The sequence below is a fragment of the Ptychodera flava genome, chromosome 17, assembly GCF_041260155.1.
Source record: "Ptychodera flava strain L36383 chromosome 17, AS_Pfla_20210202, whole genome shotgun sequence".
Taxonomy (NCBI): domain Eukaryota; kingdom Metazoa; phylum Hemichordata; class Enteropneusta; family Ptychoderidae; genus Ptychodera; species Ptychodera flava.
This window is the reverse complement of record NC_091944.1, coordinates 13,664,545-13,685,380: the sequence shown is the minus strand read 5'-3', so window position 1 is coordinate 13,685,380 and position 20,836 is coordinate 13,664,545. Positions and strand designations below refer to the sequence as shown.

The window sequence follows — 20,836 nt, the reverse complement described above, 5'->3', positions numbered from 1 at the left end:
CATTTGTCCGAATAAGTGTCGCTCGAATGAATGAAATGGTAGTTCGCGTCTCGAAAGTGAATGACTTAAACCTTTGCTCAAGCTTTCCCAGAGGAATCTTTCAACCATTCTCTATCAAAATCAAGAATAAAAATCGGGGTCACCATGCAAATTTTGATACTACGGATACAAAGAACCGATATTTATAATTCAAAATGGCCGCCTCCCTGTGTTAACTCAATGGAGAAAAATAACATTTTCGAATCTCTTAAAACTAAGCCAGTGATAACCCCACAAGTGGTATATCAAAAAGAATTATAAAAGTTTAAGAGTCTAAGTTTGTGTCCCCGAGGCGCGTTCTACTTTTGAACTTCTGTCGGTAATCTGACAAAAGGGGAAGTACAATGAATCTTATGTGAATACCCATGTATCCATTGTTTCCGCACAAACAGTCCTGGTGGGATTGTAGTGCACAAAACTATTAGAAAAGGATTTCGCGAAGTTTCCAGAACCTGAGGTCAAAAAAACTTAATATATACTTAAAGGCAGGACAAATGTAGCTTTTTATTCTTCTGTCTGAAATATATTGAAATTCAAAGTATTGGCATTGTCAACAAGATTCATTGTGTACAAAATATGTAGTATTATTGTAAAGAAATGTTGGCCCAGACTAAAATAAAGTTGTCGACAGTAACATTTAACATTACATACACAGGCCGAATTGACAAGCTAAGCACGAATCATTTTGACATGATTTCAGGAGCAGGATAAAAAGAACAAAAAACTGAAAAATACGTAAAAAGTTACAGCAAATAAAGCTTATTTTCAACAAAACGTAAAACTCACTCTCGAATTCCCTCCAGAAGTCGGTAATTCAAATGATTCAAGGTCCGGTTTATGTTGAACATGTTGTCGATGTAAACAAGTCGTGAAGGGTCCTCCTTGCGTGTGAAAATGTGCACAAGAAAATGCCCGCTCACGTTGCCACATTTATTACGCACACCTTTCTTCTTCCAGCATAATTCTCCCTGGGAAACGTCGTATCCGCAGCAATTGCGGTCCAAACGGTCATGGTTCTGGAAGTGAGAAAACGAAGGATAACCGGCCCAATATTCCCTATCGTAGTTAGATGTTTTTCTAGGATCGCTCTTCAGAGAAAATCGAATCTACTTTCCACGTTTTTTACAGTAACTTCCAATTATGAGCGGCTTAGTGTATGCCTGATACTCTTGGGTCGTACCAAAATGTAGGCCAAATAAACTTTTTACTCAAAACTACTGACAAATTGACTCACATGAGAAGGAATTTCACCCTCTATATAGACCAGTACATTTGCTTGAATTACGTTTTGTAAAATTGTTGCCTTGTATTCCCATGATAAAATGTCGCTCTTTGGAAAACGATTTCCTACATTCTTGAGTCATTAACTGACATGTGCTATATTACATTGTAATTACTTTGTGTATTTAAGCTTAGAAGTGTGCATTATTAATATTTTCAGTGGCGTGTACGTTTTTCGTAGGAACGTGTTACTAACTGTACAGATAAAATGCACGACAAAGAATAAATTTGTTGCTGAAAAGTACTGCATACTTAAGATCTCTTCGTGTTTGAACTTTGGTCAAATTTCGTCACCTGAACGTTGGATAAAGGGACAGCTCTTGCAGAACAGGCGGTTAGTAGTGTCGGTATTTATTTGGTAGCAGAGGACATCAGGAGTAACTTCTTGTATGAAGCTCTGACTTACCTTAAGATTTGGAATCAATACAAGTCGGCACATTCTGGCATATGTCGCAATAGGTGTCTTTCTAATACATTGATTTCAGAAAGGCTTGGAGGTGTTTCGTAGGTACAATGATGGAAGGACATGGTAAAAGGTTTGGTTTGGTGAAATCACGATGCTTTCCGTTTCTTGCCACGACAAAGAAAAGATAAATGGAGTTCATTTGAACTTATGTTTTGTATAAGACAGTAATGGAGCAAAGTGTACTCAAGATCGTGATTGCGCGGAAGTGTTATTTCCTCCCAACAGATCATTGACAATCTGTCATCACTGTTCATTCAATTGTGCTCATATCATGGGCATGTATCTTTAAACGTTTTGGGCCATGATAGATTTATGATCACAACAGCTATATACATCAACCACATATAATCAGTTCTGGACATTTTAAAGACTTGTTTATCTCATTGTATCTCATTTGCTTCCACCTCGGGACAGATATTCGGTCTCTCAATTGTTTTGCAATAATTTTTCTGATCTGCTGACTCCTATTGGATCTTGAGCAGCAAAAGAGGATTTCGTCTTCTAGTTTTTTAAATCGAATAGCGGTCATTTTGCATGGCCAATATTGGTAAACTTTACGTTATTTCTTGCTTTTTTACCAAAACTTGCAGGGTGACCTGTTATCTTTATCGGTTTAAACTTTCCCTGGGGTAATTTTTACAACTTCATAACTACTATAACTGTTCTTTGAATATTGAACTTTCATGCTGACACAGAAACACAGTCGTGATGACATAAGGCAGACACAAGAATGATATCAAGTGACAAAATTATAGACGGTAGCTAAAACTGAAACAAAAGTCATGGCTTTTCCGAAAACAAAAACACAGAAGAAAATTGGCGGGTGCTTACCTGAAGAAGAAAGTCAAATATGGATAGCTTGCTCCATTCAATGTGTTTAATTTTAGTTTTGCAGTGGTGACTTTTGTTTTTATTTTCGTTTAGTGAATTGCACCTGTACTTCAGCTCGGTTTGGTACTCTGTGAAATACAAACCAAACGAATTCTGGTCATGTAATAATGTCCCGCCATGTGTTATTTTTGGATCCCACCAGAGGAGAGGTCGAAGTTTCCCGTCCATGATTCGGCGGTTTTTGCGAGGGAACATCTTCGGCGTCAAAACTCTTGCGATGGCGGGCAGCGAGCGATTGATCCCCAAAACTCGATCTAGATGGAAAGCGAAGATCTCGAACCAATCATCCACACGCTTTTGAATGGCACACTGCTCTGTGCAGGAGTCGAAATCTTTAATCGGATCACTTCTACCATCGTCGAAGATCAGCTGTCGCAATCTTACTTTGAAACGTCCATTGTAAAGTTTACTAATATTTGATGTAGATAGCATCTCCATTCGCACAACATCGGCACGACTAAACCATTTCGGATAATTTTCATCAAACCGAAGTTCCTCGTTCTTCAGTCCCTTTACAAAACTTACAAATTCATCTTCAGACATCAGTTCCCACCAATTTGTAAGTGTCCTGTTACCTTTGCGACCATTCACTTGTGACAATGATGACTTACTGTGGTCCTGGCCGCGTTGATCTATTGGTTTTTCATCATGCTGATCTGCAAGAATTAATTGACACCATGATAGAAAGCGGAGTGACCGTGGACGGTGTAGGAAATACTTACCATTCTTACACTATTTCTCGTAAGATATTTTTTAATCTGATCATTCGATCTTTTTTGTCTGTTGTCTGTCTGTCTGCCTGCCTGTCTGCCTGTCTCATGTAGGCTTTGGGTAGAGTGTCAGTAGCTTTATTTCTTGGTATTTGGCCCACTTTCAGGTAAAATTTTCAACTGCACCCATAATGAAATCAGATTCTCCACCATTGTTTTATGTGGAAAACCGTTCATTCCCAGGGCTCTGAACTTATAGAAATACAAAACGTTCTGTGCCCAGAAGGGTTGTTAGTAGTATGCGTTGTTTGACTATCATCATGTAGCAGCGGTGGGTGCTGATCTTTGCAGAGTTTCACGACCAAAGTTCCGTTTGAAATATGTCCTTTGGGAATACACTTTCTTAACTTGACTTTATGAGTTATGCAACGTGCGTTTGATTCATAGCCGGGGATTTTCTTCTTTCTCTATACCAGTCTGAATTTGATATTCAGGGAATAAGTCACTGGCAGATAACACAGTCTAACTCCTTACAAGAGCAAACTTTTCCCACATTGTTTCCACTTTCGGTATTTTCCTTTCTAATTTATTTCTCGTTTTCTTGGACTGCACCCCCCTCTTCTGAGTGGCGGCGCCAAATACTTTTACTTCAAGGGCATTCAAAGGCATTCAAACGTACTTACCACGAGTCATCCGCTTTTTGCCGCTGGAAGTACCATCATCGCCAGTATCTGCATCAAGGAGTTCATCGTTCAAGTTTCCCCTGGACGACGTATTCCCCGATTTTCGAGATGTAAATTCGAGCGAGGCTGCAGATTGGTTTTGAAAGTTCGTCAGGTAGCGAGTGCTGATGATAAAGGCGACATTCCACATGTTTTTCGAAGTTAATATACTGCTGTAGAGCATTAGGGTTGCAACGATGGTACAACACAACAAGAAGACCACCAGAAAATACCGCCTTGTCATCTCCTCCTGCCACGTGTCTTGAAGGAGAGTACTCGGGTTGCGTTCGCAATCACTGGAAGGGGAGTTACTGGGAATTCAGAGGGACGTGAGCATCACCAGGTGGTGAAAAATATGCCCTGCAAAGAGAAATCAGAATTTTTTTAGTATCACAGTGATTCAGACTTACCTCAAATGGGTAACTTTACCGTTTAGAAGGGTTTGCACCGAAATCTAGGGACGCAACTCACAAACACTGACAATTATAGCATTTGAGGCCTATATTCTTCACGTAAGAAATTTTGTACCTCATGTTAAACATGAGATCAATTTTGCTGCTCTTTTCTTCAGTTCTATGTTGTATGATCAACCACCGAAGTTTGGTAGCTTCATCAATAAACTCCATGATATTATTATTATCAATTCCAAACATGATATTTCTTTAACATTTACTGTGACTCGCATTATTTTGCACTTCATTTCAATACATACAACCAAAGTTATTGGCAGTTTTGACTATTTTTCCTAAAGCTCCTTTAATACTTCACAGTTAAATGTGGATCTTTTCTGGTTGTAAGGTATATAGACCAGTAGTGTCACTTTAAAGAAAATCAATTAGTTGTATTCTACCTCTATCAAAATCTTTAATTCTCTTATTCTGTGAGTGTCAGCTCGTCCATGGGACAGGGACACACAAACTCACAAAAATAATTTGGTGAATTCACCAAATAACAATGGATTTGTCGTTTTGGGTCAATCTTGACGGGTGCAGCTAGCTGGCAGGGTACGCTTACCCATTCCGGACACCTGGTACCACCACTATTTCGTGGTTCAACATGACCCAACTGCCTTTGTCATTTTCGATATATTCCTTGGACCTGGTAAATTTCATAGTTACCTTGAATGATAATGATTATGGGACCTGATTTGATGTCTATTAGCATATAGCAGATTATAAGATGATGGTTACTTTTTGATGGTTAAGGTTCGGTCTATGCTATGTCGTATTAGTACATATTTTATCTACCACATGCAGGTGCCACGCAAACTAACATAATGTCCAAATGTCCCCTTGTGGCGATGAGTGAGCCTATTTCAGAACGCTTCATGTTTCCAACAAGACTAAACACCATATCCACTAACCTCAACACTGATCTGAAAGTAGTTGAAAATTGGTGTCTTACTAAAAATAATGTATGGACCCTTAAACAAAATCAATGATCTCTACAACTTTATAGAAGAGATAACTTCGACCTCATTCTTGCTAATAAAGTCATGGGCCCCGTCTCAGCAGAAACGTTACAAGGAGTCAACATCAGTAACAACCTAGATTGGTCCGATCATATATCCGTTGTTGAAAACAAAATCAATTCTAATTTTTGTCTTTATCAGAAACTATCTCTACTCCACTAACACAAGCTATTCTATTATTGTTTAATTTTACCACAGATTAATTACTGTTCTAATTTTTGTAGCTTTACAACTTATAACAATCTCTGTGCAATGAGACTTATTCCCATCACTGTTTCATCTCTTTTCATGCTCATGAGATGCATTCATAGCTTCATTAAAACTGATGATATTAGTAACATGTGCCCCTCTAGATCACCGACCAGAACCTCTTACAGTTCCTAGCACGTATACCACTTTATCAAAACACCTTATCTGTTGCAGGTATCGATTAATACAACAGCGACCCCAAACCATCATGGATTCTGAGTCACTGACTATTTTTACGAGATCTTGTGATAATTTTCTGTATTCTGTTTACTTGTCAGGACGTAGTTTTCTAGTCTTGGTCTTTTATCTTGTATCCGTTTTTATTAATTATGTATTTGTTTTTTTTTTTTGCTTCTCTATTTGACCTCCATTAAAAGAGGTAGTACACTTTTGGAGTTTAAATGAATAATAAATAAATGAATAAACAAACAAATAAATCAATAAATAAATAAACATTTCAGACCCCTGTAACAGTGTAATTAGAGTCGCCATTTTGCTAGACATGTATTCCACTATCGATCACGTTTTCTTCACATCATCTGATTGATGTTAATAATTTTCTCAGCATTGTTAAATACACTGATGTCGGATAATGAGCCGTTTGAAAATGCCCGATGTTCGGTCTTTAAAGGGTCAAAGTCGGTCATTTTTCGTAAATTTGGTTTAATACAAGATACTACTTATATCGTTTGACATATTGAAAGATACTGAATGAATAGGTGACCATGCATATATTCGACCCCGGTTTTAGACAAATGAAACCATCGCGATAATGAATTAATGGTCATGACCATTAATTCATATTCGCGATGGTTTCATTTCACTTGTCTAAAACCGGGGTCGAATATATGCGTGGTCACCCATTCATTCAGTATCTTTCAACATGTCAAACAATATAAGCAGTATCTCGTATCAAACAAAATTTATGAAAAAAAGCCGACTTTGCTCCTTTAATTTCCCGGTCATTGCCATTCTATTTCATCTGGAAGTCTTCGTTTACTCAGTAATTAACATGTATATAATGGCATTATGTTTCAGAAAATGTCCGTTATTCTAGAAAACGAGGGTTTTTTTTCTTTTTTTTTTTTGGGGGGGGGGTATGGAAATACAATTCCAATTTCTCTTGGGTAAACTTTAACCTGTATTGCGATGGCCTATGCAGATTATTTGAAGTACTTGAAAATTTTAAATACTTCAAGGATATACTTTAAAATTTAACCTGATAGACGAGAGAGAAAATAAAAGTTTTTATATGCAGTCCCAGTGCAGTGTTTTCGAATGAAGCACTCAACTTCTTCAATTAAAATTTTGTCTGATATAGAGTAAAGGGGACTTGTTCATTTCCAATGTGTAAGGCAAGTTTTTGAAAGTGCCAACGTTTTAGTTAACTTTGTAAAATCGTTAGTTCACGCTCATGGAACCTGGTGATATGGTTGTGATCTTTATGTTAATTTTTGCTGATAAAATGTACACTAAATTATTACAGTTGTTGTCATTTCAATCATATTGATGTTGTTGCAAAAAAAAATACACGTTCAAGGGAAGCCATTAATAATAAAAGGGATTCAACAGCTGTAACTGTGAAGTAGGTGAAAGATAATGAGTACTTGACCTACTGTTACACTTTTTTCCATTACACTCCTTCCATAGGAAGACATGTAATAGCCAGCACATAGTACCCGGAAAGGGTTGACTCAGTAAAGCCCCGATACTTAAAGGTATGGAATCCCGTTTGATTATCACCGTGTTTTTTGTGCATGCTTTTAAAACTGTTGCAAGACACGTCGCATCAAAACCAATTCGCACCATACCACCTCGTTCAATACCAATTCGCACCAAAACCGTCTCGTACCAAAACTACCTTGTACCAAAACTTCTTTGCCCCAACAGCCACTTCGCCCCGAAACCATTTCGCCCCTGAAACAACTCTACTTTACCCTACCTGTCGCCAGCCATTAAAGTGAAAATAACCCTCTATTAATCATGAAGATTCCATTACTAATCTATCACCGCGACCAGAAAATCTTGAAAGTGAACACAATTCCAGGAACCATAGACCCTTTCTCGAGGGTCTATGTAGGAACTGACGTTGCGCATCGTACCAGTTGTAGCTATTTATTAGTCCTGCGGACGCGTCAGTAGACGGCGCCACTTTCGCCACTCGAATGGCTGCGGTTCTGTCACTGTAACCCTCCTATAGGCTATGCATTTTCCAGCTTATTCGTTATGCTAGGGCATGCTGTTCATGTGTTGATTTTATAGAGAGACACAGTCATCTCTCTTGCTAGCTTGAAAATCAGGGTTACTCAAGATAAAGACTTGTCTCTACATTCAAACGGTATTGTTTTCTCACATTGGCAGGTGTCATGAACTAGTAGCAAACTGTGATGTATAACTTTAACAAATGATCACTAATGGCATCGGTGACATTTGTCTATAGATTCATATACTCCTTCCTATCCTTCAGACTGATATATGGCGGGTGAAACGTGCGGGGCAGAATATGCTTACCATGTTCGAAACATCTGACATTACTTCTAGGTTGTCTTTACCGGAGGTCCATATATATTTTTCTTCTACAGATTTGACTTTCTTGTGTGTACCAGTACTTTTTTGTTGTCTATCTGTGCTTTGCTGTTTGTGTTTGTAAGAGTTTGTCACTATGGAACTTATGACTATAATGTCGATTATGGCCTGGTACTATTGCTCGATTCTACATGTAGACACAGTTTCATATTTGCATTATTCTTTTTCGCTAATTCTGTTTATGGTTTCAGGAGGGGGGGGGGTGTCCGTGGCAGCCAAAAGTCTTAGCGCGTAATGAGTCCAATTCCGTGCAAAACATTACACTGTGACTCACGCGCTTTTGGGACGAGTTAGTACTTCGGTAGTACTAGGGACGAAATGGTTTTTGTACGACAGGCCTTGAGACGACATCGTGTGGGGCGGCGTGGTTTTGTGCAAAGTGCCTTGACTCCTTTGCAATGATATCAATGTGATTGAAATATCAGCTGCCAAAACTGAGCGTTCTTCAATTTTATCGGAAAACTACAACATAAACACGGCAGCCAGATTATTGGGTTCCCTTTGGTTCACGCAGATATTGTGTTTGATTCGGACTTTTTGGTGTCAGTCCGGCATGCGGCGATTTCTTTAAATTGTATCGGATTTGACAGTTCTTTAATAAAACTAGTCCTGATAGCTCAACATAAATCATTGAGTTATACGGGTAACCTTAGATGACACTGATATGAATAGGGATCGGATGACTTCCAACGTTGTGCCCATACCTCCTTTTTCATTTACATCTCTATCTTTGCAATGTTGACCAACCCTTGATAAGCCCACGGATTAGCATAATTAGTTGTGTTGACTAATTAATTACAAGATGTGTATATGAGAGATAAACGTCCTTGTAATGGGGTGTAAAATAAACAAAGAGTCAAGAGGCTATAGGTTAGGCTATATAGTCATTTATTTTATTTAGCTACGATCAGTCAGAGCATGAAGTAAAGGAGAGGGACCGACAGTGACAGAGAAAACTGAGAAAAACTCAATAATAAGCTTATCAATAGGGGCGCCTGTGCTAACACTACACTTTACTCCCACCCCCTGCGACTACAAACAACACTCGTGTATGACGTGTGATGAAAGTAGTGGGTCTGATAGTTTCTAGTGTTCACACAGCTCATAATTCGTATTTTAGAACAAAAACAGGGATTAATAGTGCAGATTAAACAACCATTTCGTAAGCTTAGATTTTAAATGTTTTGAATTCAGAGCTATTTTAAAGATGCTGGAGAAATGATGTAGGCAGCGCCTGGTTTCTTTGTAAAATTGCGAATTGTACGACATGAAAACTTAAGATGAAAGATTAAACAACCATTTTGTGAGCTTATGTTATATGTTATATGTTATAATTCAGGAATATGTTAAAGATTTTAATGAAATGATGCACATAGTGCCTGGTTTCTTTGTAAAATTGGGAATTGCACCTCATATGAAAACTAAATATTAAATGTTGGAGAATGGTGCTTTGTTAATGGGTCAATCAACGCACATATTTATTTGATTTATATGAAGTTTAGCACCTCGTTTTATTTTTATGTAATTATTTATGTACTTTTATACTCTTCCAACAGGCGAACCCAACTGCAGGGTGAGGTACCCATAACCCACTTACCCGATGAAGCAATGAGAACTAAAGTGTTCAAGGGCACAACACCGTGCTGGAGTCTCGAACTCACCATCCTCTGACAGTGAGTCCGTTATACTCTGGACCTAACGGGTCTCGAACTCACCATTCTCCTATAGTGAGTTCGGTACTCTAATCTTCCATCCCAAAATAATTAACGTGAATAGCTTTTCGATCCCATCGGATCACATTTGTTTCATATGTCTATAATGTGTATCGTATTTGGTATACTCATCGTCACGGATGCGCGATTTGAACAAACTTTAATCTTTTTGAAAATAATAAACGCGTCGGCAATATTGCGAATAATAAAATATTACAAAAACGATCAGAACTTGGTCAAATCATACTACAGGTTGACACCTAGCCACAGTCACCTAAAATTCCGCTCTGCGCCTATGCGCCCTATGGACGTGTGTACATATGTCTGAGGAGAAAATTTTCTTCGCTTGCATATGTACACATACCGGTTCCATGATGCAGTGCGCGCCAGGGTATGCAAAGCGTACATTACGCATAGACCTTTTTACCCGTAGGGTACACGCAGGGTATGTTACTCATAGAACTCTATGACAGATTACACCTTGACCTATATTTTCGTCGCTGATGGTTAGAATATACAGGGGGCATTTGTGTCATTCTTCTATAACAATCCGTTGTACAACACAAATCAGTGTGTTTTCGTTGTTTGGAATGTTCATACGGTGTTTGATATAGCCACTGCAATGCATTGTTGGATAACCGCGGGAAAAGGTCTATAGGGCGCATAGGCGCAGAGCGGAATTTTAGAACACTGGTGGCTGACCTAACCCATGGTTACAGCCAATAAGGTCAAGGGGTTGTAGTTTAACCTACATAGGGATGCTCGTGCTACCTTGGGTCTCCAACACTAATCTTCAAAATTTTTTAATAACTTATCTATAGAGAACACTCGAAGACTTGCTGACGGTATGATAATAGATTGATTCAAGATTACCAACGAAAGGAACTTACTATAATAGACACCTTGATTTAAAATTACAAAAATCTATGAGGAATTTAAATCATAAATTTCTTAACGCTAGTGTCTGTATCAAACGTTCCTTGATTTTTTGTTGTAAGCAACGACATATATCACAACATACATCCTATTGCAACGGAATTCATCAGTGATACATGATTGTGACGTGTTTGAGAAGTTCTGGTTGAGCAAATTAAATACATGGTATGGGTATAAATACACTGACTGTTCTGTAAAATCATAGGAATGCGGCAATCCATGGATCTGCCGATTTAGCCATTGATGTGAAACTTCCCGGCAAATACAGTCCATGCGGTCCAGGAGCCGTCAGCATGTGCACATGCACTCGTTTCACGCATTTCACTGTGACCTTCCGTTCTTGATAAATAATCTACTGGGCCTAATGCCAGTTTCCCATGTTCTACTCTAAATTTGCCTGGTACCAATATCTGTACTTACAATGAATATCCTTTTATTTACCATTTGTCTGGGCTTAAGTATGATGAGGATTTTCTGTAATCTGAATCTTCCGGTCACTTCACGCTAGTTTTATTAGGGATTTGACAATCTTTATGGGGACTGTGGTCTATCCCTGATTTGGTGTAGTTACTATCTAGCATACCGGTATACATACATACATACATACATACATACATACATACATACATACATACATACATACATACATACATACATACATACATACATACATACATACATACATACATACATACATACATACATACATACATACATACATACATACATACATACATACATACATACATACATACATACATACATACATACATACATACATGCCATGTATGTAATAATAATAAATAATAATTTGTTCTTCTAAAGCGTATAACATAGATATACACCATCTCTATACGCTGTACAGTTAAAATCTGAATAAATACTTACACAATACAATAAAACACAATACAATACATACAATACTTTGGTTCACTAGAATAAAAAAATACACAAAGGTAAAAAATTTAAAATTTAAAATACACTTCGTCAATAAATAAGTCTAAAAAGCTGTTTTAAAAAGGTACCTTTTGACCTGCGTTTTAAAATTATTAAAATGTTAGTTGATCTAATGGCCTCTGGTAGCTTATTCCACAGCTTAGGAGCACACACTGAGAAAGCTCTGTCGCCATAACTCTTATTAGTCTTAATTTTTGGCTGAACTAGTGATACACTGGAATTACTCCAATACACTGGAATTACTCATGTGTTTTCTCGTATTGGCATCCTGACAGTTATCAGTTCAGTGAGGTAGCGCTGCGCCGTATTACAAGGGATAATTTTAAATGTTAGACAAAGAATTTTGAATTGAATTCGCTGCTACACTGGCAGCCAGTGAAGAGCCTGCAGGACAGGAGTCATGTGACACCTATCCCTCACCCTAATCCTGGCTACCAGCCGAGCAGTAGAATTCTGTATGAGCTGTAATTTATTTTTCACAAGCAGGTAGACCGAAAAGTATGTATTTAAGTGTGTATGTTGTATGAATCATACGTGTGAAAGACAATGTTTATTAGTAAATGTCCATGAAAAGAAAATTAAAATGTTCAGTCCGTGTTTGATGTTTGTTTTGTGAACGCAGACTAAACATGTTATCAGTGAAAATACCCTTTGACCGATGGGAGTAATTCATTTGCCTTGCATTTTCACTTCATTGACGCGTTTGCATGACGACGAACATCAAATAGTTTGATCACCCAGATGCTATGCTTGTTTCAAACTATTTTTTCGTCAATCAGGCATGCAGTGATTTCGTAACGTTATGTCTGATTGGTCAAAAACGTCTGTAATATTAATAATCAGGTCATGGGTAACCTTTGTTGACACTTATGTAATTTGTGATCGAGTGACTTCCCACGTCGCCAATATACTTACAAGCTGTGCGCATGCTAAAAATATAAACGAAAAGGAGATATTTGCCCTAATTAAACATTGAAAACCCGTTTAAGGTGGTACGCGCCTAAAAATTGCAATACTAAAACTTTCTTCAACGAAACTTAAACAGGAACTTCCCCTAAGCCGGCTTATTGTAAATCTATGCAAATGTAAAAAAGCCACGCTACTGATCAGACGTGCCGTGTTTGGTCCCAGAATCCCATGATTTTGCCATGTTTCAGGCGTTCATTGTCATTGAATCTTGCGTATGATGCCTGTGTATATATAGCAACTAAACTTGAGTCGAAAATAAACTGAAAAAATATTCCGTCTTTTGTCGGAGAACGCTATGTTTCAATATGTGTTCCCTGTACGACCATTTGACCCCTCTTTGCATATGTCACGAAAGTGCCGATCATGATTATTCAAATTTATCATACGGTCAAAGCGATGCTCCCTGGCGATGCTTTGAGAATTCAAAACTCCCGCCCAGTGTATGCAAATGGTTGTGTCATCAGTAATCCCCCTATTTTGTGCCCACGTTCCTGAAAGTTCCTGTTTAAAACTGTTCTCCTAGCAAGGTATTCTTGCCTTGTTAGGGGTCACCGTGCTAATGTTGGTCGCAGGGAAATAAATTACCTGACATTTATCTACATTTGAAATTCAAAATGCCGCCATCTATGTGTCAGTTCTATTAGGAAAAAATAAATTTTCCATTTCCACAAAAATAAGCAGATGAATCTAAAGTTACTCTATGAGCTTCAAAATGAACCCCACAAGTGGTAGACAAAAAAGGAATCGTCAACATTTGAGATCTGTCCCTGCGGTGCATTCTACCTTACTAAACTTTACAATGGTTTTTTATCAAAAGATTAAAGCTCTGTCGACTACATCTTCACGTGTTCTGCAATTCTGCTTATAAAACAAGGTTTCTTGTTCAACTTTGAAAATCATGTCTGAATGCTCTGTGTTAAAACTGCCGCCACAGTCTGTATAAATTGTATGGTTAATTTTAGCAAGGACTAGCAGTTAATTGTTAACAATAACATCGCATTTGGTACATAATGCGTCGCTGCAAAGGCTAATGCTTTGCATTTCAGCATACTATAGAGAGAAGATAGAAAAACGTCCTTGTTTTATAGAACAAACAGATCGAAATAATGTAAATGGTCACAGCCATAGTCCCTGAAGTGACAAAGTCCCCAGGCTTGCGTGAACAAAGTTCACACCATAGGTTCTGAAGAAGAAGAACTTTGACCAAAAGACTGGAAAATAGCAGATGTGTTCGCATGTGGCTGAACTACGAGATAAGATAATGCTTACAATTTAATAGAAAGACCTGGGAAGGTGTGAAATATTTACTTCGAAGGTTGTCACGATTGTAGATAACAATTATATCTCACTTTATTTAAATATTGCATGCGATAATGCATGATGTAACCTGTAAATTATTGAAACATATGCCATTGCTTAAAGGGTAAGCTCACCAAGGTTAATTTGTTCATATGTGTTAGCTTTGGGGTCGCTTATTCAGGAAAAGCCGTTTTCGCAGTTCATAACTCGTGCGATTTTTTACAAAAATGAACAAAAATAGTGGCGGAAGTGGCAGTTTAGGGCTTCATCAACTTACTGTATTTTGAATCATGGGGGGAAAAAGTACAAACCTTGGCGCTTTCATCAAGTGATATGGCAAGGACCATGTTCTGGTGGGTATGGCACTCATGTTGTTTATGCAAGGATGATCAGTATAAACAATAGTTGTACAAATACACACAGCCTGGTGTGAAGGTGAATGATATAATATAATTGTAATCTACAATTTTTGTCCGTTTTATAAGAAATTGTGCGAGTTATAATGGCGAAATGCTAAGCAACCCCAAAGCATATGTTAACCAGATGTGAATCGAAAGTGCTCACGTGTTTCAGTAAAAATTGAAGTTGTCTGTCAGTTTAAATTTTTGCCACATGTTTGCAACCTCATTGCAAGTGTTATGATCCACATCATGAACAATATTCACCACAGATTAATTCTAAAAGTCAGTAAGTATATAAATATGTAATTAGCTGAAATAAAAATAATAAATTTCTTTGACTGCTGTCATTGTATCACCACTTTATATAGCAAGCATAGTTGTCTTTGGTCAAGTCCTTCAAGCTACATATGCAAAACTGTGAAATCTCATTAAATATGCAAATTATAAATTAGCTGACATGAAAAGCAAAATATCTTTCACTTATAAAACTTAATTATCTCATTAATATACGTAGCAGGTTTCATACTTTTTAGAGTCCTTCCAGTCTTATATCTCTAATTGGAGAAAATGCTTGGTGTACGTTCAGTATATTTACGTATATGGAACACAATACTAATTGCATACGAAGCGTATATCTTTGTATATGGAACATCTCAATACGTTGATATGCGCGGCGTATATCTTTGCAGATCAAGAGTATACATAATGCAGATCTTTGCACACTAAGTGTACACTGTACTTTTGCATTTTATTAGTATACGTACATGTATTCTGAACGTATTTGACAAATGTACAGAATCAGTATATAATAATAATAATATTGGGTTCTTATATAGCGCACATATCCACAAGTACATGTGCTCAAGGCGCTTTACAATTATTATTACCCCTGGTCACTGGACCTAATATGATACTACTCAACTCTCTTGGGAGCAAACAACAGCTCACATGTGCAGCCAACAGCTCACATGTGCAGCCAATAAGCGCAGCAGAGCTAAACGCACACATAACAACCTCTGTCCTACCAGGTACCCGTCACTCCTGGGTGGGGAGAAGCAATGAAGATAAAGTGCCTTGCTCAAGGACACAACACCACAGCATGCCGGGGCTCGAACTCACCATCCTTTGATCGTGAGTCCACTGCTCTAACCACTGGCCCATGATGCCTCCTATAAAGGTATATGCGTATATTGTTGTATATCAAGCATTTTGCCCAGTGGGAAAGTTATTTAAATATGCATATTAGTAACTTGCTGACGTAAAAATGCTAAACAACTTTCATTAATATTTTATCATATTTTTTCAATGTACATAGCAAGTTTCATCAATTTTGATGAAGTCAATGAAGATATATCTCTAAGTAGAAAAGTTCGTTAAATTTGCAAATTAATAATTAGGTGTTTAGCAAAATCAAAACTGACTTTTGATAATATTATATCAGAGTATCTACAATATACATAGCAAGTTTCTTCATTTTGGTCCAGTCAATCCAAATATACATCCCTAATTAGGAAAGTTCGTTAAATTCGCAAATTGGTAATTAGGTAAAATAAAAATGATAAATGACTTCAATTATGTTATATCGTAGTATCTTCAATGTACATAGCACGCTTTGTCAACTTTAACTAAGCCAATCCAGAAATATATCGCTAATTGAGAAAGTTTGTTCAATATTCAGATTAGCAATTAACTGTCATATCACACCTTTATATGTTTTATGGCGGATAAATCCTTGTGTGATTAACTGTTCTCATTGTATGTATGTTTTTTTAAATCATTAATTATGCAAGCATACATACATACATGGAGACAAGCCGCAAGCATCCATCTATCCACCCATCAACCCATCTATCCAACCATCCAACCATCCATCCATCCATCCATCCATCCATCCATCCATCCACGCACGCACGCGCGCGCGAGCTCGCACACAAACATACATAGATACACTACATAGATACATAGATACATAGATACATACATACATACATACATACATACATACATACATACATACATACATACATGCATGCATGCATGCATGCATGCATGCAAACAAGCATGCATGTATCCAGATAGAAAGATAGATAGGCAAATGACGGACTCCGACTGTCTACGAAACTCAAAATTTAAAAGTTCTTTCTATACATACAACATATGGACGCTAATGAATATTGGAAAATTCAAGGTGACGGGAATTTACTTCTTGACCTAAAGCTGATAAAATTGTGTTACTTCTTTCACTTCACACCTGTTTTGAACTGTAGCTAAAAAGGTCATCAGACGATATAAATCAAATTGATTTTGGAAAATACCCATGAAATCCTAAGTGAAACGTTTATACCTTATTGAATAAGCTCTGAATAATACCCTAAAAGTGTGATAGTTTAATTTTCAGAATGGCTCTGTATACATGTCAGTAAGGCTTCTACAGGCATATCACAAGGTATGACGTGCTCTAGAAATCCCGCCGTTTTGATTCTGAACGATATAAGTATCTGCATTACGAATGCTTTTCTACGAAATGTAAATTTAACAATACATTGAAGTTTTGTGTAGAAGTTCATATTTGATATTTATCGTCAAGTTATACCATCCTTTATAATGAGAAAGAATGATCGCAGAAAACTTGATGACTCGGTCTTAATTTTATTCGACTTACCTGTGGTTAATTTTAACGTTGGTGTCCTTTTGTAGAGACCTTACAAGGCTGCTGAAGTGAAACGGCCAATTGCTTCAGCTGTTAGCCGCTCTGACAGACTGAAACGAAAGTAAACATCAGTGTAATTATGAGGTCCTCGGTACTTCAACCTGGTGGGCAGGATGTGGCCTTAGAATTCAGGTAATGTTAGGTTCTACTCCATTCGACAAGAAACAATCTAGGTCCAATATTATCTTTTGCATCGGCTGTGAAGTACGCGGAAGGATACAAGGTGGTGACACTGCCGTTTGAATCAGCTGCACGTACGGGTGTGATAACTTTGACAGCAGAACCCTTCCGTAGTATGTTAATAAACACAGATTCCTGGGGAAACAGAGTCAAAAGTTAACCTCATCTGTGTGCAGACGGTGATGTGAGCTAGTAGTTTACCTTGGGACAAAGCACCGTCCCCGTACCTGAGAATCATAACATTTTCATGTTACAGTCAGCATTCAAATCAGATGTTCGTGTCTGAAACTCTGCCTCTTATAACAAACGTGGGCAATATTACACGTGAAAATTGTTTCACTGCGATGATGAAAGCAGAACTTCAATATGTTGACGAGAGTTATCACTGTAAATCATCGTCTGAGCAAAGCTTTCGCACTTTGACAGTGCAACTAGTTAGATATGTCAAAACCCAAACACTCAAATGTCATGGAGGTCGAGCGTTGGTATATGGTGTCATGCACGCCTGTCGAACCACGAAAATGACCTCCCTCCTGCGTTTTTCTCGCCCGCTTGTTTGGGTGAGTCTGTAGAATTCCGCTGATTGTTAAACAATGATCAAAAGATGACATTTTCGGTGAATAAATTGAGGTTGCAAACGTCTTAGGAATTACAAATCCAGGTCTCCCCCTCTTCTTTTGGAGGAAAGCCGAACTGATTACCGCAAAACACCGACCTAATTTCCCTTCACATTTTAGCTGGAAGCGACGAGTACCCAGACAGTGAACACCTCAACAGGGTTTTCTTATAATAGGAGTGGAACATTGCAATACGCCTAAGAGCAAATCAATCGTAATCCTTATTTGTCGCCACGCATAATTCATATGTCTTTGCCTGTCATCGAAATATGTATTAGCTAGCATGGAATTCGATCAGTGTAGTTGCCTGAGTTGGTTGTAGGTTACTACTTATACCTTTTTGACGTCACTCGCGAGAATATTTTGTGAAAAGCCTAGTTAAACGGTATTTTATATGTGTCTGAAATATGGCTAAAGATGGCCCGTGCCACTTGCATTCAAACGTTTGTTTTTGTTTTGACCTTTCGGGGGTCTCTCAGTCCTGATCGATCGATGCTGAGATAAAATGATTCGAATGACTAAAAATTGTGGAACGTGTAGAGAGATATACTGTGCTTCCAACTGAAAATCGCTCGATCAGTCAGACCTATCTGTCGGGTAGCCTGTTTGCCACACAAAAAGACGCCAATGTTACCCATTATGGCTTTGCTATGTCACCTATGCTCAATCACAGCCATACTGCTACACTGGTGCAGTCAAAGAGTGCCGTAATTTACGACAAGATTTGCTAAATAGGCACCATCTTTATGTAACATCATTTAAACATGTTATTTTAATACTGACAGTCCATATTTGACATTGAACTCATGAGCCGATCTCGCGAAATTGGTAAAATACTTACAGACGTTTGTGGACAAGTTTGTACTTCTATGCCACGAAATGCTATAACTATATCACCTAACGCAAAAACTGCGGTACGTTCATGTGGTGCCTGGGCATTGAACATTACGTCAACATGATACGATAACACACCTCCTGAACGCGTCCGCTCAATATCGGAAACGGTCGTGAGACGTCTGCTCCATGTATGGGGCAGTGCCCTAAACAGGACGGTAAAGCCATAGATCATAAAGGTTTCTCTGCAGATGTCAAAATGAATCAATAGGAAGCTGCGGGGAATTGTAAGATTTTGGGAGTTTGAAATCTGTCGCCTAGACACATTTCTCTAATACAGGCATGGTTTGAAAATGGAGTGTCCGTACATTCGTATATAGGGACGTTTGAATAACACACATTGTGGATCCTTCTAGGCAAGCAATAATCTGGCGAAATGTTACTTTTTGTCTCGATGGCGATGCCGGGTATTAATCGTCAAATCGAGAAAAAAAAATTAAAGCAATATTACCGCAGTTACTTAATGACATGATACCATAGTTACCTATAAACGTCAGGTTTCGTTTCTCTTTAACGTCGTTGATGTAACGTTTGGCGAAAAAGACCAGCGTGAGCCACCTAAAATGTCAGCGTAACCGGGTCACTACATGTATACAGACTTAGTATTTCATACTGTGATTGGCCGAACGCAGTTTTGTTGTTCCCCGCCAGAGATAAGATTTCGTGGTTTTCTTTGGCTGACCTGTCAGAAATAGCTAAGGGGCCCGCCCTTTCCCGACATGCAGTGCAGTTTAGCCCCGATAATAACTGACATACAAATCAGATACAATATTAATCTCTGTGGGGCGAATCTCAGCAATGTCGAGGGCTTTTGGACGAATACAACAAAACTATTGATGTCGATGCGCACGTACCTGTCGCCATTTCACATGTATTTTGCTGTCTGTAGCCCTGACAACAGATTTGGCCTCATAATTTTTGAGTTGATACGTGATAGATGAATACTTTATATTTTATGAACCTCTTGGAAGTAATGTTATAACATCGTGCTGTATGTGTTCCAAAGCCATCATGTGTGTATCGATGCTCTAGTTCAGCAGTTATGTACTGAATCAGTGTTGGAAATTCATGGGAAAATGAGCACCAGACATCCAGGCAGGTGTTTGAAACGCTGCACACTCGAAGGAAGGGACACCTACCTTGATAATTATGGTTTGCATGATGTATACCAGTTATACCTGGCCTTTGATCTCAGTAAACAAATACGGGAAACTGTTTTTACTTGATCATCGGGCAGGTGACTGTAAAATGTATCTGCCTTGCAAGCAAGCAAATAAATAAATAAATAAATAAATAAATAAATAACTGCCCCGTACAGACGGTAAAGCGATAGTTCCTGCTCTGTTTAAGTCGATATAGCAACGATAAGGGCTGTTGTTGGATGATAATGCGGGCCACAATAGCTGGTCGTGTATTATCTGGTGTAATAACACGCCACATGCACATTCCATGTCGTTGGCCCTGGTCATTATGACGGTCATTTAAGTCGCGTGTTTGCAGATTAATACGTAAATGACAATGTGAAATTTGCATTTCGTGAACGTTTGACCTGTCTACATTTTTTTTGCCTTCAAGTTTCCGGAGATTGCCCTATCAAGAAGTATGTATTTATAAAGTATTTCACCTTTCCCTGGCAATGACAGTGAGACAGGATCTTCATTTGTACAACATCGTAAACTTGTTTCGAGGAGAACTTTTCAATTTGTTCGTGGTCCGCTGTCCCTACTTTGAAATGAATATAGTACA

The 20,836-nt window shown here is 38.1% G+C and overlaps 1 protein-coding gene across 2 annotated transcripts in view; it reads right to left on the bottom strand.

Moving 5' to 3' along the window:
• LOC139115551 (Golgi-associated kinase 1A-like) overlaps positions 1–19,791 on the bottom strand; it is a 47,654-nt gene extending 27,863 nt beyond the window's left edge. Inside the window, exons 1-5 of one of the 2 annotated variants that reach the window (XM_070677764.1) lie at positions 19,575–19,791; positions 17,352–17,449; positions 4,071–4,469; positions 2,618–3,333; positions 826–1,055 (exon numbers count right to left, since the gene is read on the bottom strand). In XM_070677764.1, coding sequence (XP_070533865.1) covers positions 826–1,055; positions 2,618–3,333; positions 4,071–4,353 — 1,229 coding nt within the window. In that variant the 5' untranslated portion in view covers positions 4,354–4,469; positions 17,352–17,449; positions 19,575–19,791. The remainder of the gene's footprint in view (positions 1–825; positions 1,056–2,617; positions 3,334–4,070; positions 4,470–17,351; positions 17,450–19,574) is intronic. The other variant, XM_070677763.1, reaches the window with a different exon arrangement.
• Between the last annotated feature and the right edge of the window lie 1,045 nt (positions 19,792–20,836).